The 25,052-nt window shown below is 36.2% G+C and overlaps 1 protein-coding gene across 5 annotated transcripts in view; it reads right to left on the minus strand.

The window, feature by feature from the left end:
- Positions 1–25,052, minus strand: part of LOC118738722 (1-acylglycerol-3-phosphate O-acyltransferase Pnpla3) — a 255,899-nt gene that overhangs the window by 18,112 nt on the left and 212,735 nt on the right. For 2 of the 5 annotated variants that reach the window (XR_004992943.1, XM_036469648.1), the window contains exons 6-7: positions 10,562–10,673; positions 10,357–10,501 (exon numbers count right to left, since the gene is read on the minus strand). Coding sequence is in view for 4 of the 5 variants with exons in the window: in XM_036469648.1 (XP_036325541.1) it covers positions 10,357–10,501; positions 10,562–10,673 (257 nt within the window). In the remaining variant the exon portion in view is untranslated. Of the gene's footprint in view, positions 1–2,568; positions 3,283–10,356; positions 10,502–10,561; positions 10,674–25,052 lie in introns of those variants that run through there. The other 3 variants (XM_036469649.1, XM_036469646.1, XM_036469650.1) reach the window with 3 other exon arrangements.

The raw sequence follows: 25,052 nt of genomic DNA on the forward strand, positions 1-25,052 counted from the left end.
TAGTAAATTGTTCCTGAGCGGTTCAGTTCTGCAGCTCTTATTATCTTCTCCAACATCAGATTAAATAAGTCACATGAAAGGGAGTCGCCCTGTCTGAAACCCCGTTTTGTGGCGAACGGCTCGGAGAGGTCTTTTCCAATTCTGACGGAGCTGGTGGTATTGCTCAACGTCATTTTACACAGCCGTATGAGTTTTGAGGGGATGCCAAATTCAGACATAGCGGCGTATAGGCAACTCCTTTTAGTGCTGTCAAAAGCGGCTTTAAAGTCGACAAATAGGTGGTGAGTGCCGATCCTTTTCTCGCGGGTCTTTTCCAAGATTTGGCGTATTGTAAATACCTGGTCTATCCACCAGGTCTAAAGCCACACTGATAAGGCCCAATCAGTTCATTGACGGTGGGCTTCAGTCTTTCACACAATACGCGCGATAAGACCTTGTAACCTATGCTTAGAAGGCTGATCCCGCGGTAGTTGGCGCGAATGGCGGGGTCACCTTTCTTGTGGATTGGGCAGAGCACACTTAAATTCCAGTCGTCGGGCATGCGTTCATCTGACCATATTCTGCACAAGAGTTGATGCATGCACCTTATCAACTCCTCGCCGCCGTACTTGAATAGCTCAGCTGGCAGGCTCTCAGCTCCAGCGGCTTTGTTGTTTTTCAGCCGCGTTATTGCTATACGTACCTCGTCATAGTCAGGCGGTGGAACGTCGACTCCGTCATCATCGACTGCGGGCTCGGGTTCTTCTTCTCCACAACTTTCCGTGCTGCTACCATTTAGTAGCGCGGAAAAGTGTTCCCTCCATAATTTAAGTACGCTCTGGACATCAGTTACTAGGTCGCCATTATTGTTCTTACAGGAGTGCGCCCCGGTCTTTAAACCTTCCGTAAGTCGCCTTACTCTCTGGTAAAATTTTCGGGCATTCCTCCTGTCGGCCAGCATTTCAAGCTCTTCGCACTCACGTATTTCCGCCTCTCTCTTCTTGTTGCGGCAAATACGTCTCGCTTCCCTCTTCAGATCCCTATAGCGGTCCCACATAGCGCGCGTTGCGCCCGATCGCAGCGTGGCCCTGTAGGCGGCATCTTTTTTCTCTGCAGCTTCCTGACACTCCTCATCGTACCAGTTGTTCTTTCGGGCTCGCTGAAATCCGATTACTTCTTCGGCGGCGGTACTTAATGAGCGGGAAATGTGGTTCCACTGCTCGCATATGCCGGTTTGTTGAAGAGTGCTCTCTGAGAGCAGGTGTGAGAGTCGAGTAGCGAAAGCGCTGGCTGTCTGTTGTGATTGCAGCTTTTCGACGTTAAGCTTTCCTTGCATATTTGGGCGCACATTTTTTGCTGCACAGAGGCGGGTGCGTATCTTGGCTGCAACAAGATAGTCGTCCGAGTCGATGTTTGGGCCTCGGAGTGTGCGTACGTCTAAAACACTGGAAGCGTGCCTTCCGTCTATCACCACATGATCGATTTGGTTTCTCGTTTTTCTATCCGGAGACAGCCACGTAGCTTGATGGATCTTGTTATGTTTGAACCTAGTACTGCATACTACCATGTTTCGGGCCCCGGCGAAGTCGATCAGCCTCAATCCGTTGTCGGACGTTTCGTCGTGGAGGCTGAATTTTCCGACGGTGGTTCCAAAGATCCCTTCCTTGCCCACCCTGGCATTGAATTCGCCAAGCACGATTTTGATATCATGACGGGGCCAGCGCTCGTACGTGCGCTCCAAGCGCTCATAGAAGATATCCTTGAATGCCTTATCCTTCTCTTCCGTCGGGGCATGGGCGCAGATGAGCGAGATGTTGAAGAATCTCCGGGGTGAACGACAGTACTCGGCGACGGAGTCTCTCTCCCACCACAAATCCAACACCGAATTTGCGCTCCTTTACATGGCAGTTGTAGTGGCCGTCGCAAGGCCCCAGACATTGTTTGCCTTGCCCAGTCCAACGCATTTCTTGGATGGCGGTGATGTCAGCTTTTGTCCTTACGAGGACATCAACCAGCCGGGCAGAGGCACCTTCCCCATTAAGGGTCCGGACATTCCAGGTGCATGCCCTCAAATCGTAGTCCTTTAATCGTTTGCCGTGGTCGTCATCATAAGGGGGGTCTCATCCGAGGCTTTGCCTTGCTTCTTCACTGGAAGTGGTTTTTACGTGGCAGGTCCCAAGCCCAGCGCACAACCCATTGCTGGGACGGGGGTGGTTTCGCAACCAAATACACGTTTATATAGCGAGCCGCTTGCTCCAAGCAGACACCCGCTTGTAGCCGCACCTACTGGTGAACAGACGCTGCAGACTTCAGTAGCCCTTAAACCGAATAAGTCAGAGTGGCCCCACCGAAGCTCCCTCTCTTTCTGCCGTGACCCAAGCAAGGCTCCACTCGGATTGGTTACCGCATCTTGCACATGGGTTGCTCACGTTGCCCAGAGTGCGCGAACGAGGACGCAAGAGTCGGGATTGAGTATAGCCATGCAACTGTAACTGCATACCCAGCGCAACGACTATACCCCATTGCACTCCTCAACGCGTCGCTTACTGTTTGTGAAATCTAGTAAATGTTGTAAGTTCTTTCTTTTAAATAGTTTATATTTTTGTTACAGTCTTCTATTAAAAGTCATTTGTTGCATTGAAAGCAACTTGCAGAATGTTAGAAAATAAATAAATCGTACTTTATTTTTAAGTCGTCATGCCGCCTCCGAACGGCCAATGAATTTTTATGAGAAGCTTTTTTATGGCGGAAATACATTCGGATGTTTGCCATTGGCTCCTGAGGGGCGACCGATGTTAGAAAAAGCATTTTCTAATTTAGATGTTGCCCGGACCAGGGTTTGAACTCAGGCCCTACGGCAAGGCCTGTGCGGTTGCTCGTCTGTATCACTCTACTAAGAACTGCTTGCTGAGCATTATGTTGAGCTCTCTTACTGGGAGCATTTTGGGCTTCGTTTTGCAGGTTACGTAGGCGATTTGAGAAGATACCCTGTTCGGAGATCTGCGTTTTTGGCAAGCTTGTAGCTTCATTTCCTGCCTCTAACTAACCGGCCGGCCTATTACTTTGTACGTTGCCAACAATATATCTTGCCCCGGGTGCTGCCTGCGAGCGACTTGAGAACCTTTTCGCGGCTCTGTACTTTGTTGCCTGTAGATTTTTCAGTTGCTCGCCGTCGAAATTGGTGTGTCATCAACTTAAATAAAAAAAACTCGTTACTTACTGGTATAGGCAAAATTTTACCAATTACCTTCGGCAATTCTCTGAACTCCGTATACGCTATAAAAAGTTTCATCCACTGCGTATCTAAAGGGATATCAAGTGATTGAATTGATTGTTGTAAAGGCAGGATTATAAATCAGGTATTTTTCTTTGAAATGCAGTTGCGAATCGATAATAGTTTCAACAATGACAAGGTTGTTAAAATATTTCAAATGCATAATACATAACAAATGTACGTGTTTACAGAATATGTCATTTTTTATTATACGTGAAAATTAAAAACGAAACAACTTATTGTTAGTTTTATTTCCAGTAAATCGGAGAATCTTAAAGTTAAGTTATTTCAAAATGGATATTTTTTTAATAAAGCAATCGCATTTGTAACTAGCTAGTATATTTCAGTTCGAACTGAAAAGGATTGAGCCAATAGCTTGTGTGAGCAAATCCAATTTTTGGCAGCAAATGTCAGTTACGCGGTTTTGTAGAATGACGATACGCAGTTTTGTACTTTAAACAACGATATGTATTCAAATGAGGTATGTATAAAAAATCTAACACGGAATTTTATTTTCTGCTACGCTTTGTTACGCCATTTATTCCGAAGGCTTTATTAAAACTATAAACTATGGGCCATTCCATTGTGACTAGTGGGACATTTAACTCCAGTATGTCATCAATTGTGAATTTTAACTATGTCGTCGGAACTTATACAACAGCGAAATATATTTTTTAACATAAACGATAACTAATGTATAGAATTGCTTTAACAAAAATACCAAACGATTTCTTAGTTTTATGTAACTATCATTTGAATGAATGTGACTAGTGGGACACTGAAAATAACTCTATTTTACCCCTGTGCACTCAAAAATTAATTTTAGCCAAAGCACTTAATTTTTACGAACGATGTATTTGTGTTGTAAAATATGAATTATACGCTTTCGTTTTCAATAAAAATGAGGTTGGTATAATCTTCGTAGAAATATTAAAAAATATTTAAAGATTAAAGGACATCTCCTTGTGACTGCTTTAAAGTAATTATGCATGAAATAAAAGTTTCCATTGACAAAAATTACAACTTCTTTTGATTTTTGTAATTTTCCCACAAATTAATGAAATTTAGTCATTTAAAAAGAGGTTACTGCTGAAATAGAGATAATTAGGGCATATTTAAATTTATGTTGTTTTCCTCTTTTCAATGGAATGAATGGAATTTTTTCGGTTTTTCGCCGTTTACTCCAATTTTGAGGATGTGAAACAGACCCCAGATTCGGATTAGCGGGTCGAAATATATGTCTGTAGGTGGGTCTGGTTAAAAGCATACACCATTTTTTTCGGTGTGCTATATTTGTATTTGTATTTATTAAGATATATTTGTATTTGTATTTATTTAAGAGTATGACTTTAACTATTTTATAATACATCAATAGATAGAAATTACAAAATTGAAAGCTTATTTAAAATTTGGTGCAAACTTAAGTATAACAATAAATAGTTACAACAACGATAGATACTTATAACTAATTTTAAAATTTGAGGTACATCCAATATCAAGACGAACACAAAAAATAAGAAAACAGAAAGATCGAGAAGAGAAGACAGTTCAATCGCAATCACATTATATTTACGGTGTTAAAATAACCGTGAATTATCTTTTTGTAGCTACGCCTTGACGAAGACAAATAGGTGTTTACCAGACTTTGATGTCTACTTGACCTAGTTAATTGTAGTTTATCATAAAGAAGTTTTATATTTTATGAGCTTGAACATAAATATACAATTTCTTGCAGCAAGGTAATTAAAAATACCACATCCAAGAAATTTAGATTTCCATAAAGATATCACATATCGTTTGAGGCCATAGACGTAACGTGTAACATTGTTAAACAAACCATCAATCTTGTGAGACGAAAAAGAATTAAGTTTGCTATATACATTCTCACAGTACATAATATGAGGGACAATAAGTTGAACAGCAAGATTTCTTCTTGTCTCAAGAGGTGTAAACGAAGCTGACATTTTTAGCCTACGCAAAACAACATATACACTGCTAACAACTTTATTAAAGCCAAAGTTTTTTTTAATCTTGTCAGTAAACATTAATAAGCTATTACCAGTAGTAAGTTTCGGAATATTCTCCAAATGTACCACACAGTTACTAATGTGTAAAACACATAGGGCTTAGCAGCATTAAGACAAAGACAATTATCATTGGCCCATTGCGAAATTGCAATGTTTTAATGGGCGCGTTTATAAGACGTAGCTGTTGCCCAACCGTTGGCTATTTGTCTTAGAAACGCACAGTTGAGTAGTTCCGCTCAGCTCAACAGCTGGCAAATGTTTACGCTACCTGAACTCAACGTGTTGGGCTAAGCCTAAACAGCTGATCGAAAAGACTTACGCCGCTTATATTAAATTTAACGCCGCTTCGTTAGGTGGCAGTTGCGAAGAAATTTATTATATTTTATATTACTAATGTGATAAAATAAATAGAATATTTTATAATAATACTACGTTTCTAAATATGTTTTTAAGATGTTATATAATTTTACACTGTTTAATTCATTGTAACATTGCACGATTTTTTCAACACGGCGGCAGCTCAGCGTTGAATTCTAAATACTCTCGACGCAACTATCTCTATTTGTTGCAATTTCATTTGTTTACATTTATTAGCTGTTCATTTGGCAGCATATTCATCAAGCCGTTTCTAAGACGTAATTGTTGGATTCAACAGTTGCCAGCAGTTTCGTAGCAGATGAGCTACGTCTTATGAACGCGCCCATTTTAAAACATAAGTCCTCAATGAGACAAATACAATTGAATGTCATCAGCAGGGCAACCCAAAATATGCTAATAAAAACTTATTTTAAGCGCTTAAAATATGCCAATAAATTCTAAATATGTATATGCTCCACAAAATGCTTTTAAAATCATTATAAGCCATAAGATATGCTTTTAATTTTCGTTTATGTTATGCCTTTAACTTTATCTGCAGCACCTAAAATGTTCTAAATTTCATAAAAGTGTATATACATATATATTTATGTTTAATAATTCATATTTATTTCATTTGCTTTTAAAACATATGTATGAAAGTACATGGAATCTAATTCACAAATTGTTGCACATACTGTGTATGTTTGTAGATACATATCGTCGTTTAAAGTACTAAACCGCGTATCAACAAAATGCAAAGCCGGGTATGCGAGATTGCATAAATTATTTTCAAGATAGTAAAAACATTCATAAATCAAAATGATTTTCTTTTTTATAAAGAACCCGCATTTCTGGCTAGTATATTTCAGGACGAATGGATAAGGATTGAGCCAAGAGCTTGTGTGAGCAAATCCAATTTTCGGCAGCCAATGTCAGTTACGCGGTTTTGCAGAATGACGATACGCGGCTTTGGACTTTAAACAACGATATACCCTGTAGCGGAAAGCACTAGTCGGGAGTCGCATACCGGTACATCGCAAATCTACCACCCATGCTTTCTGCTGTCGCATTTAACATGGAGTTGTTCTAGGAGGTGACAATTGACTATCGCTGCGTAGCTTTGCCCTAGCACTTGTAGTAGTAACACGTAGCATGTAACCGAACCACGTTTTGTATCTCGCTGCGTAACCTGGTACTAGTAATAATAAAGACTTCCATAAGAAAACATATTTACATGCGTTTGATGAAATCCTTGTTAATTGCATGCCAAACGAAATTATAATGGCGCGCCATGGCGGGTCAGTGGTGGGACAACTCATCTGTCAAGGCGCAACATATAAATAGGATTATCTTTCTCACATACAAAAAAACTTTATATAAACACGACGTGAACGTGTACTTTGATATTTATTTCACTTTCGACACCATGTTACTATATTGTTATTATTTCAGAAATTTGTATTATTAGTTCTAACCGTAATAACGCAACGCAAAGTATCCGAAAATCACAGCGCAAGGCAGTGCGCGCGAGCGACGAAAGCAGCCACAGTAGCATGCTGAAATGACTCGCTTATATATACACGAGATTTGAAAGTTTTTATCCAGATGTCCAATCGACATGTTTGAGATATCGTTGGAAAGGTCTTGCAGAGTGTGTCCAGAAAATGTATTCAAGCTTCATAAACGATTAACCGAATTCTTAAAAATTATACTAAAGTGTTGCGAAACAAAAAACGTTTTTTTGCTTTTGCCGGTATAAGGGGGCATGTGGGTACACCCAACATATTTAGTGTTATTCTATAGGCCAATACCTTTGAAACGATACCTTATATATTGAGTTCCGGCTACTAGTTGGAAAGATATAGAGCTAAATGTGTTTTGGTTCGTGTCTCCACTACGAGATGCTTTGGTATGTATGTGGCGTCTGGACCTACCTTCGTTTCATTTTTTTCAAACTTTCAGGAATTTAAGTACAAGAAAAACTAAGAAGGTTTTGTTCCAGGATGTTGGGATTCGTATGCCTTTGTGGTCGTGGCTGCTGCCTGAAATTCGAAAAAAGGCAATTTTTTAAACTACCACTGAAGCCGCACTACTCAATCCATGTCATTGATGTGGATACCAGTAGAAGGGTCTTTAACAAGCTATTTAACGCTATCTTTTGTATTCATAAAATATAAATACGTCATAACGTTAGCGCCTGAAAACTAAAAATCGGGCTGCTGAAAATATACATTTCGGGAATCTTCTTAAAAACTGGTCAGTCGATTTTATTCTAAGTTTCCACAAATCTAGCCCAAAACCCTAGCTTTCTTCTGGTATATAGCTTATATCTGGGAAAACTCTTGTTGTGGAGATATTGCGATTCAAATTGAAAAAATGTCGTTCCAAAAAGGGTCAAATGGTTAAAAATTAACATATCCGTCTAATTTGGTTACTTTAAGATATAAAAATAACATACCCAGTTCCCCGAAAAAAATTTCCCATTCCCCGTTTGCCACTTAAACCGAAATTCCCAGCAAATCGGGGAATTTCCCGCGAGTTGACAAGTTGAAGGATGCAGCTGTGCTAATCACTTCGTACATGTCGTGGAAACCACAATTTGTGTGTATTTTAGAGTTTTTTTTTTAGTCATATGCCGAAATTGTAACATGTAACGGTCTTTGCAAGACCGTTCACGTGATAGAAGTAAAACTCAACAATCAACAACCATCAACAATCAGACGAATACAGTTGTTTGTTGCATCCAAAGTTGGTACTAAGTTGATAAGTTTTTATCATGTCTCATATTTTTTTTTAAGCTTTTCGAATACGAAGGATCGGATCATTCTTTTTCGCTTTATTTCGTATTCGAAAAATTATATGTTTCAATGGACACATCGATTTTAACACATAATTTAGATTTAGATAATATTTTTAGGAATTTATTTGAGAAAAATAAAACATTTAGATTTTTGTTTGGATTTTCGTTGATTTTAAATTTGCTATCCCAAAACAATTGATATCAAATAAAACACCTCTTTAAGATAAAATTTTCGAGTGCCGAAAGCTGAACTAGAAACACAAAATTTCTGATATCAATTTCGTGACGAAAATTATACGCTTTTTTAACTGCCTTTGAAACGTACGGAAATTTTTTTATTATTTATTCGGAACTTTGCGAAAATCCGTCTACTGCTAGAAACACAAAATAAAAAACATAACTTTTGCAACGATTCTTATGAATAAAAAAGATTTTCCCTACGTTTCAAAGGCAGTTAAAAAATGCGTATAATTTTCGTCACGAAATTGATATCAGAAAATTTGTGTTTCTAGTTCAGCTTTCGGCACTAGAAAATTTTACCTCAAAGGGGTGTTTTATTTGATATTCATTTACTGCAAAATATGCTGAAATATGCATTTATTGCAAAATATGCTCTAAGATTTATAACTCAAACTTTATATTTTTTGGAAACACGTTTAAGCATTTCATAAGCGTGTTCCTAACATGCCTGCCAAAAAATATGCCCGAACATATTTTGGGTTGCCCTAGTCATCAGCATAAGCGTGGACATTCACATACTGACAAACAAAGAATACATCGTTGACAAAAATACTAAAAAAAGAGGAGGCTGACAAGAGAGCCTTGCGGAACACCGGACACAACAATACTAGACGCGGACGAGGTAGCCTTGCAAGTCACCTTCTGAGTTCTTCCTACTAGGTAGCTGGTAATAAGCTGACAGAGCTATCAGAGAATCCAAAATAATGTTTAAGCTTTGTACGTATATAATATATATTCTTCTGATCTTTTTGTTTACTTGGAAATCCTCTTTAAGAGTATAAACACCAGCAAAAATAAATGTATTTAATGATGTCAAACGCCGTTTTCTTGATTAAAAGAAATGGTAGGAAAGAAACCTTTTTGGTAGGTTATTGAACCAGCTCCTGGTAGGAAAGAAAGTTTTTCAGTGGTAACCCTGTGTCCAACGCTAATAGGACCGTTCTTTCACAGGGGCGTTTCGGTTGAGACCACGAGTTATCTGAGTGTTTACGGCGTTAAGCGCGGTGGTGGTTCTGTGCACTTTACGGAAGCCATGCTGATGCTTCGCTGAGACAGGTGACACTTGAAGTACAGGAGCAGCAGGGTCTCAAGTGTCTTCACTACCGGCCGATGTTAAGGAAAGCGTTAAACTGCCTAAAAATTTTATATTTTGAACATTGGGCGCGTTCAGAAGGCGCAACAGCTCAGTAACTGTTGCGATTGCACCTTCTGAACGCGTTGTTTTGTACTTCTGATCAACTGAACAGTTGCGTGTTAGACGATCGTAAAATTTTTCTGATCATTTGAGACAACGTGTTGTGTGTTTTGAATTTGACAGCTAATGTATCAAGCCGTTTAGAAGACGCATTACGATCATTGATTTTTTTAGCAACGGTTGCGCTCAACTTCTGCACCTTCTGAACCTACCCATTGCCATCGAATTTTTTCCTAAAACTTTATTTATTGAAAAACGTGTGCGATATGTGTGTATACGTATTTAACCATTTGGAATTTTGGCGATTTCGTCGTTATGTCGTCTTCAGTGTCATTGTTGACAGAAATTCGTTGGCAAATACATCATATTATTATCTTGTCGAAGACACAAAAAACGTCGTGTTTTTTGAAAATTTGTATTTAATTTCAAATTTCTTTCCTATTGAACTTCAGATAGAAACTATGCCAAGCTTTGTCAAACTCACCTGATTCTACGCCGTTCCATTCACTAACAACATTGTGGTGATGTTGATGGGGATTCGGGTGATCTTCAACTTTGCCTTCGTATAATTTCGGATCGGTTGCAAGTTGTTCGTCATAATCAATTTCGAAAATTTCTGTAACTTTAACCTGCATGTAGAAAATTGCCTTGTTATTTAAAGTTGATGTTTTTTGAAGCAATAAACCTACTTTGTTCGTAAGGTCATCTGTATAATAGTAAGCGTAAAGTGCATCATTGTGAGTGGTTACTCTAAGAACATGCTCATAGTTGTCCACATCACCTTCAATGGAAGGAGCACCACTAAAAACAAAAAAACATATGTAAATATGGTACATATATCGACACCTGAGTGGGAGATTGACCTATATCGGCAGCCAGTTCGAAAACACCTTATCTCAACATTTTTTCAAGAACGCCCTATTTCAGAATTTGGTTGAAGAACGCCCTATCTCAGAATCCGGTTCAAAAACGGCCTATCTCATCACATTTTCAATACATTTTCTTTTGAGATAGAACGTTTATGAATCGAAATCTGAGATAGGGCGTTTTTCAACTTAATTCAGAGAAAGGGTGTTTTTCAATAAAATTCTGAAATAGGGTTTCTTCAATCAAATTCTGAAGTAGGGCGTTCTTGAAAAGTTTTCTGAGATAGGGCGTTTTCGAACTGACTGCCGATCCCATATAGGGATGTAAATCAAAATTTATGTTTTTGGAGATTTCATCATACAGGTAATAAGCTTGATAAGTAGATTACGTTCAGACTAACTGATGACTAAAATTCCCAAAAATGGCGAAGATAAATATGTATATTTCCATCTGTATTTTGGTATACCAACTGTATGGGTTGATCAAACTTTGATTTCGTTTACCCACAAAATTGAAATTTTGAAATAATTCTATATTTTACTAGCAGTCGCGGAAAACTTCGTCCCGCCCAAAATAAATTTTTTGTATTGAAACATTTTGGTCCAACATTTACACCAACAGTTCACGTTCATGACTTTCAGTGAGGCATTTATCTTCTAATATTGTCGTCTTAAATAATCTAGCAAAAGTGTACATGCATACAAAGATACGTAATAGTTTCAGTGCGTTTGAAAGGCGTCCCCCTTTTCAACTAGCCCCAATTTTCTCTACGAGCATGGGATTAATTTCATATACCTCCATCCCATGTTCGAGTACTCTACGATGAACACTTCCGGAGATATGCAGTGTGAAAAATTTCGTTTTTATGGGAGTTCCCACGCCCCTTTTCCCAATAGCCCCAATTTTTCTTCATGACTATGCGATTGATTTTATATATCTTGTACATACCAAGTTCCAGTACTCTACCATGAACACTTTCAGAGATATGCAGTGTAAAAAATTCGGTTTGTATGGGAGGTGCCACGCCCCTTTTTCCAATAGCCCCAATTTTTCTTCATGACTATTCGATAGATTTTATATACCTTGTACATACCAAGTTCCAGTACTCTACCAAGAACACTTCCAGAGATATGCAGTGTGAAAAATTCGGTTTGTATGGGAGGTGCCACGCCCCTTTTTCTAATAGACTCAAATTTTCTTCATGATTATGCGACTGATTTCATATATCTTGCACATACTAAGTTCCAGTACTCTATCATGAACACTTCCAGAGATATGCAGTGTGAAAAATTCGGTTTGTATGGCAGGTGCCACGCCCCTACACCTAGCGGTATGAAATATAGTTTACATCGGATTCTCATACCTACCATACATACATACACAAAAGATTTCATAAGGATCGGTCGAACCGTTTAGGAGGAGTTCGACCACTAACACCGTGACACGAGATTTTTCATATTAGATTAAACGTGCGATATAATACGTTGATTACAAATTATAAATATCAAAATTTCACAATCTGTACGAATAATTTATTTCCACTCAAACGGATGTCATTAAAAATATTCATAATGCTGTAAGCACATAAAGGGCTTGTGGTGTGTGGTTAAGGGGGCCTGAGTTTTTTTTATGTAAATTTTATTAGAAATGTTAAAATATAGCTACTAAAAATTTATAATAATTTACCTCATTAATTTTTTTAAACGAGTTAAAAAGGAGGAGGTTATCAATTCATCGAAATTTTTTTGATGTATTTTTTTTATGTACATATGTGGTCCATTAACCGATTTCGACAATTCTTTTGCTGGTGCCTCAGGGGAGGTCCCATACTAATTTGGTTTAGATCCGATCATTGGATCATGAAGAAATTAACGGTACTTTTAAATTTTTATGTGAGAATTGAGGTCGGTTGTGTTTTTTGCTTAAAAATGACTTGTTATTGTATTAATTGACTTGTACCGAACACTACAAAGGAATTTATATTGCATAAAGTTTATTATGAACTTATTGAAGAGTTAAAATACAAATTTGTTAGTTACCTTAATTGCATGTAAATTTTAAAACGCGACTTCGTCTTTACACCAAAATCGTAATTTTTCCATTATTTTTAACCGACTTCAAAAAAAGGAGGAGGTTATCTATTCGTCGGAATATTTTTTTATGTACATATGTTACCGCATAAACGATTGCGATAATTCTTTTCTAAAGGAAAGGTGGTACCTCAGGGGTGGTCGCATCCTAATTTGGTTTAGATCCGAATCTTGGATCATGAAGAAATTAACGGTAATCTTAAAGTTTTACATGAGAATTGAAGTCGGTTTTTTTTTGTTAACAATTACTTGTTTATTTAAACAATAATCTTCGAGCGTCTTCTGCAAAAAGATAAATTGTTGTAGTGATGATTTAATTTTTGTTTTTTTCTACAAAACCTCTTTGAATGCTAAGCATACCTAAACTCAAGTACAAACTAAGAGAAAATATTAAAACTTAATAATTATTTTACCTTTTTTTAAGTAAATAACTGTTTATCAGACTAACAAAAGTAATCTGAAAAGGACGTTCACAGTTGATAAAATAGGAACAACCAGCAGTTTACCAAAACTATCGAAATGGATGTGAAGACACCCAAAGTTTTAATTTATTGCATACATTTTTTGAATTGGAAATCGAATATGAATTTATAGAAAGAAAATTAAAATGAAACTTTGGAATTTAGGGGCGGAGGGAGGGGGGTCGCGCCCTCCTTAGCCCGTACCTGCGTACGCCCATGCCGCCAAATTAACCATCGCCAAGCTTCTCCTTCAAATAGTTATACTGTATGGAGGTTGAACTTAATTTTACTGAAAACAGCGCGGCCACTTATTTTCTGGAGGTCTACAAGGAACGATCATCAGGCACCACCCTACGTCACAATCACTTGAGGTAATACATTCGATGATTGTGGCTTTATTTATTTCTTGGTTTTTCATTTTAATAACATTGGTGCAACATACTGCGAACCACCGAGCTGTCAAGCAAGCAGTATCGTTGCAGTTTTGTCCAGTATTCATGAGAAAGTTTACTTGTTTATGTACGTATATTTACATATTTTACACTTTTACATGTACTTCATTTAACATATCGTCGCCTGGGTAAAAGATTGTCGTATGTTATGCACGTACGTATGACGCTTACGACAATCTTTTACCCAGGCGACGGTAAGTAAATATGTACATATGCACATTACGGTAGGTCAATTTTTATGGGAGATTTTTCCGACTACGTGTAATTTTACGCAAATTTGCCAAAGAAACCATTGCGAAAACAGGTTCTTTTACTTAGCATTTTGTCATAAAAAGTGCTTAAATGAGTTTTTTTTTGCACAGAAAATGAGTGGGAAAATACCTTTCCATTGATACGTCAAAGTCTAAATCGGAATAGCTTTGACCCAGTTATTCAAGTTTTTCTTAAACCAATCTTTCAAAAAAGTTATAAAACAGCATCAAAAATCTCATTATTACGATTCCGTTGGAAAGATTTCTAAATATTTTTATGCAGATTATTTAAGCTTAAACTGTTTTGTCATGTGAGGGGATTTTTTTCAAAAAGTTCTATAAGAAACTATTTTTATGTATAAAAAACCCAATTTTCGGAGGTATTTTAAAATCGGTCCATATTTTTCCGAAATATTTTGGTGGACATCTTCAAATATAATAAGTTTTGTAATCCCGGCGGAAAAACCGCTAGTGTTTTTGGTGATGCAGTCTAATGTACATACCTACATACATGTGAATTAAAGTGGACCAAATTTTTGTATGGGGAAAAAAATGTTCATCCTAGAAAACGGGGCACTCCCTTAGTTTTTTTCATTTTTATATTTGTAATATCTATACCTACTTTCAGTTTTCTACTGCAACCAATACAGGGTGCTCAATGACCTTGTAGTAATCCGCTACTGGATCGCTGTTAAACTGGCAAACATATTGGTGATTTTCATAAAAAGGTACTGTTGCCATGACAACTGAAGCTTGTGATATTTTTTCAAATAATTTAAATTTGAACTGTTCTTAGGTTACTTAACCAATCGTTTGACAAATATATGTACACAATACTTCTAGAGCAGAGGTTCCCAAACTTATTTTTCTCGTACACCCCTTTCAAAACTTTATTGGTTTCGGTGGACCCCCAGATGCTAATTTTTAACATATTCCCAAATCTCATCAAAAATGTGAAGATTAAATCTAACGATGTAATTTTGCATCGCAGGTGAGTTCCTAAACTAAATTCGGAGTGGCAAAAATAGAAATAAAATATTTTCTTGTGTTCTATTTATTAAAATAATGTGATTACTAGAGCATGGAAATCTATGCAAATACATGTTTTTCTTGGACTTAGGTAAAGCGAAATAGATAAAGTATCTATGCGAATCAAGAAATTATCTTAAAAATGGCATTCAATTTTTTTTTGCGTATTTTGCATATTTTAGTCATAAATGCATATTTCGCATTTTTTTCATTTTTTAGTGCATTATATTGGCTCTTGACGGAAAACTTTACAAATCTGCAAATGTGTGCATATTTCTCTAGTTGGTACTTTTACGGATATTTAATTTTGTAAATTTGTTAGTTGGCAGTTTTACACAAACAAAATAATGAATGGACACGAAAAAACTAGTCAATTGTGTTTACTCATCACTTGCGTAAAACTAACTGTAAATAAAAAGTATGTATACACATTCATAGGGTATGTTGTCGTTGTTAATTTCGCGTACCTACTTTTTGTAACTTCCACGTACTCTTCAAAATGTGTGCGGCGAAGTGTGAGCTTTCGGAGAAAATTTTGTGCAAAAAGCATGAAAAAGTTTGTGTGGACGAGGAAACATACCTCAAAGCAGCCTTTAAGCAGATTCGGGGCGCTGAGTTTTATAATCCAACGAAGACAAAGGAGTCCAAGATGCCTTAAAGCTAAAAGTACTGGACAAGTTTCTTGTTTTTTGTTATTTTTTGCCCTAATAAATACTTGGTGTGGCAAGCCATCTGTCAGTGTGGCACGAGAGCAAAAAATCATGACCATGGGCTCCATAAATCAAGAAATTTGAATGAAGGAGTGTTTGCAATATCGTTTTCTGTCGTTCATAAAGCAATATCAGGGCTCAGTTCTGTTCTGTCCCGATTTAGCATTGTGCCATTACAGCCCCTTGGGCATGAACTGGTATATCAGTCACGGGGTATATATTGTTCAAAAGGACCACAACATACCAAACTGTTCAGAATTGCGACCCGTTGAAAATTATTGAAAGAAAATAGATAAAAACGAAAGAAGACATCAAAAATTACCAGAATTTCAAAATTAGTTGGCAGAGAGCAGATACCGTGGCAATAATGAATGGTCATATCTTAATGAGAGGGCTCAAATGTAAATTGCGCCATTTTGTTTATAATGAAGGCAATTGAAATACGTTTTTTCGTTTAATATAGTAAGCTTAATAAAGAAGATGATAAAGCAGAAAACTCATTTTGCAGGTTGTGTAATAAGTTGTTATATTGATTTTCGGCTGACCAATATTTTTCGTGTCCATTCTTTACATGTAAAACTCCTTATGACGAAGTACGGAGGTTAGTGTGAACACGGCTATCATTTATTTTCGATGTAGGGCGAAATCTATTGGGAAACATAAAAGTGTTGGTTTTTCACGTTTCCAGGCCACTCTGTAAACCATTATGAGGCAATTTTTAGTAACAATTTTATTCGAGAGAAAATTTTGGGATAAAATCAAGGATTTAAAAAAATAAAGGAATGCGCACTGGTCGCTTTTATGCATGCTCCAATTACTTCTGTGGATATAGAACGTTCATTTTCTATGTATAAGAGCTTTTGAGAATATGAAAAAATATTTTATTGTGGACGCTAATGAGTAGCTAACTAAAGATTGTGCTAAATTATGTGATATAGTACTTCAGAACTGAATTTTTCTACATATATACATACACCCGAATATTGAAATGTACGTATTTGTTAAAAGCAAAATTGAATGAAATATTTTTTGTACCTAACTTTATTTATCTTTAAAAACAATAAACGTATGAATCAACTGAATGCTTTGGACTGCATTTTTTTAATATATAACGATTTTTTTTTGATTTTTCATGCATATTTTTCATGATATTTTTAATTTTTTGTTGAATTTTTTAAGCAAATATTTCTTATTTTTTAGTGAATGAAAATCCATGCCCATGAAAGAACTATTTCGCTCTGAGGAGTTATCTATATATATATAATACGCGAAGGCATTTTTTGTGCAGCATAAAAGATTTGCACCGTTCGTTCGATTTTCAAAAATGAGGTGTCAAATTAAAGCGCTTGGCCTGTAGATGTGCAAACTGGTTTTATTTTTTCGAAAGGAGTTGCCAACTGATAAAAAATTTCATTCAAATACTTTAATAATCAATGCCATCAGATCCACACCGTTCGTTCGATTTTCAAAAGTGAGGTGCCAAATCAAAGGGCTCTGGCTGTAGGTGTGAAATAAGGTTTAACTTTTTCGAAAAAAAATTGCCACCTTTTAAAAAATTAAGTTCAAATCTATATCACAGCGCACGGCAGTGTGCTCGAGTGACGAAAGCAGCCACAGTAGCATGCTGAAATGACTCGCTTATATATACACGAGATTTGGAAGTTTTTATCCAGACGTCCAATCGACATGTTTGATATATCGTTGGAAAGGTCTTGCAGAGTGTGTCCAGAAAATATATTCAAGCTTCGTAAACGATTAACCGGATTCTTAAAAATTAGGCTAACCCTTCAAAAATCGCGACTACTCCATGCATGCGTGTAAAGAGTACTCCCTAAGGACTAAAGAGTACTCCAAAATTAACCACAATTCATATAAAAAATATGGTCCAATTAACATTGCGATGTCCTAGGGCAGGACCATATACTCCGTCCCCGCATTACATCAGAGTAGCACAAAACTACTCCAACATATTAACAATGGCATTGTTGCTATATTTTTTCGTTTGTATACGCTTTTGTTCTTCACTTCTCAAATGCTTTTTCGAAATTAATAAAAACCAAGACAAAAATTAAAAATTACATGTTGCCTCTGACGGCATTCGAACCCGAACATGCTGGGAGCTAAGAATTAACAGCGAGCATCTCTACACGTTCAGCTACAGCCAGACATGCAAATGTGCTTTCAAATGCTCAATTCAATTACGTTTCGTTAAAACACGAGCAGTGATCGGATAACAAACAATAAGCTAGCGCAGAGACACCAGTTGGTCCGCTACAGCATGACAGAGGAACACTTTTGTAAGTACTCCAATTTACCACAAATAGACTACATGATCCAACGATTTTTGCAGGGAAAGTGTTGCGAAACAAAAAACGTTTTTTTTGCTTTTGCCGATTTAAGGGGGCATGTGGGTGCATCCAACATACCTCGTGTTATTCTATAGGCCAATACCTTTCAAACGATACCTAATATATTAAGTTCCGGCTACTATTTAGAGGTAAATGTGTTTTAGTTTGTGTCTTTTTGGTATGTATGTGGCGTCTGTACGTACCTTCATTTAATTTTTTTTCAAACTTTGAGGATTTAAACTATAAAAAAAAACTAAGAAGGTTTTGTTCCAGGATGTTTTGATTCGTATGCCTTTGTGAGCGTGGCTGCTGCCTGAACATCGAAAAAAGCCAATTTTTTACGCACTACTCAGTCCATGTCATTGATGCGGATATCAGCAGAAGGGTATTCAAACAAGCTATCTAACGCTATCTTTTGTGTTTATAAAATATAAATATGTCATAACGTTATCGCCTGAAAACTAAAAATCGGGCTGCTGAAAATAAAAATTTCGGGTATTTTCTCAAAAACTGGTTAGTCGGTTTTATTCTAAGTTTCCACAAATCGAGCCCAAAACCTTAGCTTTCATCTGGTATATTGCTTATATCTGGGAAAATTCTTGTTGTGGAGATATTGCGATTCAAATTGAAAAAATGTCGCTCCAAAAAGGGTCAAATGGTTAAAAATTAACATATAAAAATAAACTACGAGACAATCAGACGAATACAGTTGTTTATTGTATCCAAAGTTGGTACCAAGTTGATAAGTTTTAATCATTTCTCATATTTTTTTTTTATTTTTTTTCGAACACAAAGGATATGATCATTCATTTTCGCTTTATTCACAATTCGAAAAATTATGTTTCAATGGCCACATCGATTTGTATACATAATTTAGATTTAGATAATATTTTTAGCAATTTATTTGAGAAAAATAAAAAATTTACATTATTGTTTGTATTTTCGTCGATTTTAAATTTACTACCCCAAAATAATTGATATCAAAAAAACACCTCTTTGAGGTAAAATTTTCGAGTGACGAAAGCTGAACTAGAACACAAAATTTTTTATATCAATTTCGTGACGAAAATTAGACGCATTTTTTTACTGCCTTTGAAACGTATGGAAAACCTGTTTTTATTTATTCGGAACGTTGCGAAATGTCGTCTACTGCTAGAAACACAAAATAAAAAACCGAACTTTTATTTGATATATAATACGCTAAAGGCATTTTTTGTTCCGCACAAAAGATCTGCACCGTTCGCTCGATTTTCAAAAATGGGGTGTCAAATTAAAGTTCTTGGCCTGTAGATATGCAAACTGGTTTTAGTTTTCGAACAGAGTTGCCACCTGTAGAGCAATTGAATATAAACTATATAATAAGCAATGCCGTCATAACAGCACCGTTCGTTTATTTTCCAAAATATGGTGTAAAATTAAAACTCTAGGACTGCAGATATGCAATAAGGTTTACTTTTTTGAAAAGAGTTGCCACCTTTTAAAACATAACATTCAAATTATCTAAAGAAATCAATTATTACAAAATGGGTATTAGTGGAAAGGGTTTTGAGAATATTTGTTTCTTAACTTAACTTTAGGAGGGTTGCCACCTGTTTAAAAAATTAAATTCAATTTGAATTAAGAAAATTAATTAAAATAACGAAAGGGGCTCCAGAAGGTAACCGCTTGAAAATATTTAGAAGAGGGTTGCCACCTGCTTGCAATATCGAATTTAATTAACTTATCCACAAGTTATATGAAACGTCAAAATAATGATGTCAAGCGAAAGAATATTAAGAAGACTTTAGTTTGAACACACAAAATATTTTTGAGGTGTTGGAAAAAGGTTGCCACCTGTTTAAAATTAAATTCAAATTATTAAAGTTAAATGAGTTATTAAAATATGGGTATTAATCAAATCTTTATTTATTTTACTATATTTAGCGGAATTGCCACATGTATAATTAAAATAATTCAACTTAATTCATCAGTTAATTAAAATATGTATCGCAATGTTAGACGAAGAATATTTAAGAATATCTTAGCGCGAAACTACTTTACAAAAGGGCTGCCACCTGTTTAAAAAGTCGAGTTTAACTATATCTATATATATATAATACGCGAGAGGACTTTTGTCCAGGTCATTAGATCTGCACCATTCGTTTGATTTTCAAAAATGAGGTATCAAATTAAAGGGCTTAAGGTGTAGATGTGCAGTAGGCTTTTACTTTTCCGAAAAGAATGGCCACCTTTTTTAAAAGCAAGTTGATATTATTTATAAATTAATACCATCATATCCCCATCCTTCCCTCGGTTTTCAAAAATGAGGTGTCAAATTAAAAGGCTTGGTTGCAGATGTGCAATGAGGTTTTACATTTTGAAAAGAGTTGCCATAGGTACCAGTCAAAATGGTTATTAAAAGCGTTGCTGCTTAACTTAGCTGTGAGAGTGTTGCCCCTGTTTAAAAATTATTAAATTAAATTTTAAACAGCGAAATTACATAGGTAATTTAAAAATGTTCCCCCACAGGGGCCCAGACTAAAGGGGTTTAAAACGGTAGTAATTTGAAAATGCCTGCCACCTGCTTTAAAAGCCGAATTTAGTTAAAACCATGTTATATGCAGTATTAAAATATGGGTGCTAAAAAATCTTCAGTTTAAACATACAAATTTTGTTTGATGGTTTGAGAAGGGTTGCCAGCTGTTGAAAATTTTAAATTTAAATGAATTATTAAGTTAAACAAATTACTAAAAGAGGTGATTAAATCGTTCATGGGTTTGATAAGGATTTATATCTGAACTGTTTAGGAGAGTTACCAGGTGATAAAAAAATTAAATTCAATTTAATTCTTCAGGTAATTGAATTATGTATCAAAGTATCAGACGAAAGAGCTTTAAAAGATTTCATTTTGAAAATGCTTCGCAGAGGGTTGCCACCTGTTTGAAAAGCCTAATTTATTTAGCTTTTACAAAATTTTAACAAAATAATAAAATATGAGTGGCAAAAGAAAGAGTTCTAATAAAACTTTAGTTTGAAAATATTTTTTGTTAGGGTTGCCATCTATCCCATTTGTTTTTTAGCGATAAAGTTCAGTAATTGTGTTATCAGCTGTCTCGGTGAAGTCAATTGGCCTCCTCGGTGCTGCGATTTCACGCCCTTAGACTTTTTTGTGCCATGCCGTGAAGGACCGATATAATGCGAACAATGTATTAACGGTTCAGGCCCTTAAGGCGTATGTCGGGCATTTCTTACGATAGAGCCAGAAACCGTCACCAAGGTCTTGGAGAACTGGGTTAACAGGATGCGCTACTGCGAAGACAGTCAACTGATGAAATCAGTTTCCATAACTAATGGGAATATATGTTCTTTCGAATAAACCCATAATATACCGAAAAAATAGTTTGAGTTAATTTATATAAATAAATAATTTTTTTGTTATCGTCATCAGATCTTTTATGTGAAGGTCATCAGATCAGTACCGTCATTATAAATGTGCATTAAGGTTTTATTTTTTGAAGTTACGACTTTTTTTTAGCGGTGCAGGGTGTTTTGAATTTTGAGAAAATGAAAAACCGACGCCAAGTGAGACCTCTCTTCGATCAAAAAGGGATGGACGAATTGACTTGAAACATTTGAATATTTATGAAGGTTTGTGAATAGTGTTGCCATCTGTTTAAAATATTAAACTCAGTTTTGACGTCTTAACGCCATGCGGGTTCACTAGTAGTTTTAAGAGGACTAAATAAACTCCTCACATGTTCGGCTCACTTATGAATTTGCATGTGATGTATTTCTCAAATAGTTTATTTGTGTTAATGGCACTTTTAAAACACAACACTTGAAACAACAAAACAGCAAAGTTTTTTTGCGCCAAACATCCAATTCAGAAACTGACAAAAAAGAAAAGATCGCATCTATATAAATCGATGATTAACAAACAAGTAAGCAAGAAGTTCAAGAAGTGTTTCACCGTCTCATCCTCTTCAAAGTAAAATGGGTAAATGGAGTTGTCATTTACGCCTTTCACAGTCAGGTATTTGTGCGACGTGAAATGACCAGTCAGCAGTCACGTCTTCTCAGTGAGAGGAAAAAACTAGATAGACCTTCTGAAATCGAAGGCAACATGAGTTTTGCCCACCTGCATAGGGATGCAAACGATGCATCGATATTTTTGAAACATTGATAATATCGGTTCAAAATTCGATATTCGCCATCGATGTTTACAATTGCCTAAAATCGCTAAATTCACGATACATCGATGCCAGTTTCAACGATGTTTTAACATCGACTTTAGTGTGACTCAGACTTGAATTCAACTTACCCATTATGCCTCTAAAATTTTTTTGACTGGTCATGAAGTTTTATTACTTATTCTTTTGGGGAACACTCAGAAATTCCGAGTTTACTCGTATCATTCGATATTAAAAATGCTTACTTATTCATTAAAAAAGAGCTGGGTTCCCGTTGAAATTTCAACGAAGTTGGGCCTTGGAACTTTAGTCTCAGCGAACTTACTACGGTAGGCATTTTTATTATAAGCTTTTATTTAACTTGGTCATCCCGCGCAAATCGTGGAAATTTCCAATCGATTTTAAACTAATTTCCCGACAAGTTAGAGACTTGAAATTTTCAGCATAGTTCCAATCACGATGACAATGCAATTTAAAATATAAATGAATTCCCTATATGGTCCAGGGGTCTTGATTCAAAGTCGGTCAAAAATTGGTAAAATTTATGGCTAACAGAGCGTAATTTGCCAAAGAACGTAAAACGAGAGCAAAGCTATTTATGGCAAATTCTAGATATCAACCTAGTCTAGATATGAACCTCGTTGTAGGCATCATATCAAGGAGATACAATTAGAAGACTCGAGAAGTTTCCCCGCCAGAAGAACTTTAATATTGCGCCTAAATATATGCCATGCTACAGCGGAAGTGGACGACACGCCATTTCTTTAAATGAAATTAACTGCTGCTATATGTATGTATGTATATATGTATGTTTATACAAAACGTAAGCAAACAACATTTTGCTTGCATAGTCCTCTGCTCTCTTTCATTGCAAGTTGAATTATTTTAATATCTATTGCAAAATTTTGTACATAAAATAAAATAAAACTATTTAATATACAACGCTTTTATAAATGGACTAAAAATTAGAAAATAAAGTAATGTAAAAAAAATATTTTTTTTTAAATAAGCTTTTATTTAACATGTTTAATCAAAGGAATAAAAAAAGGGAGTGAAACAAAAGATTTTTTAGCAAGAAAATTTTGTCAAAACTACACAAAATGAATAAAATAAAATAAGTTAAGGTCTCGTTAAAGTTACTAAAAGCCATTTAGTGAAAGGAGTTATTCAAACTCTAATGAAAATTACTAACAATTTGTACTAATTTACTTCGTTTTTAAAAAAGCTTGTCGGCGAATTCAGCGTACATGCATAATTGGTTAGGTATGTATGTATTTATATGTATGTATGCAGATATTTAAATGCCGGTTTACTATTCGCGCGACAAGCTTTTTTAAAAACGAAGTAAATTAGTACAAATTGTTAGTAATTTTCATTATAGTTTGAATAACTCCTTTCACTAAATGGCTTTTAGTAACTTTAACGAGACCTTAACTTATTTTATTTTATTCATTTTAGTGCAGTTTTGACAAAATTTTCTTGCTAAAAAATCTTTTGTTTCACTCCCTTTTTTTATTCCTTTGATTAAACATGTTAAATAAAAGCTTATTTTTAAAAAAATATTTTTTTTACATTACTTTATTCTATTTATAGGAAGAGTAGAAGAATGGTAAATAAATACAGGGAAATACATCCATAAATATGTAAGTATTTTTCTAATTGAATTACAGAGAGTTGTAATTGAAAAGTTTTAAATATTCCATTTAATGTGACTACAACCTATCAAATTGTGAAACATCGGAAACCATCGATATATCGATATTTTTCTGACAATGTATTTTAGCATCGATGTTAATTTTTCTGATGCATCGAAACATCGATGTATCGATGTTACCCTCCAAAATTTGCCTCCCTAAACCTGCATCCACTCGATGGCTCCCAGTCACTGCTGAGCGAAGTATCCTCCCAGTTTCTGATGGTGGCTTCGATGCTATAACTGGTTGCGGATCGAGGAATTCCTGGTCTAAGCCAACTGTGGCCAAAGGGTCAGATGTCTCATTTCCAGGCACTCCCGAGTTGACCGGCACCCAGAGTAAAGCAAGCTCGTTATCTTTACCAACATAATTAGTCGAAACTTGTATTGCCGAACTAGTTTGGAAGTACTTAGATAGAGGGCTGACCAATGCCTTAAGTGCAGTTTGGCTGTACCTGTAGACACGTCAACTCCTTCCCCTCCACCTATTTTCCCCCACGTAGTCTATGGCTTTGGGGATTGCAAATACCTCAGCCTGTTAGACCGAAGCATATTCCCAAGAGAAAAAGTGAGGCTTATTTCCATTAATTTCGAAAAACACTTCAGATCCTGACACTGAGTCAGTTTTGGAGCCATCGGTGAAGACTCGACAATGCACGAGTGCGGGCTCAGTGCTGGAATTAAACCAGCATCCCCCCTCTGGGAACTCTCTCTCTAGAATCTCTTCAACAAAGGTACTGATGGCGTACTATCCTGTACCACTGAAAAGACACAAGTGCTCAAATATCTGCCGCCGGAAATTTCCGCATGCTGTTGTTGTTGTAGCGGCTACTAAGCCCCGCTCGGGTCGGTTCATCCGTCAACATTGTCGTCCGTTTCAGTTAAAGCGAGGCCCAGGACTTCAACAGGGTCTGTCCATAAGGACAGGGGCGTCAGCTTGGTGGGGTTCTCGGGGCACGTTAAGAGGTACCGAGAGTCATGTGGCGACTCTCCATGCCGGGCATGTTGGGCACATCCTCATTAATTCTGCTCAGGTATGAGTTTAGCCTGCTTCAATAGCCAGTGTTTAAGTCCCAAAACCCAAGATAAAACGCACTTTGTTTTAGTTGG

This window comes from Rhagoletis pomonella, unplaced genomic scaffold (assembly GCF_013731165.1).
Source record: "Rhagoletis pomonella isolate Grant_MI unplaced genomic scaffold, Rhpom_1.0 Rhpom_scaffold_00005, whole genome shotgun sequence".
Taxonomy (NCBI): domain Eukaryota; kingdom Metazoa; phylum Arthropoda; class Insecta; order Diptera; family Tephritidae; genus Rhagoletis; species Rhagoletis pomonella.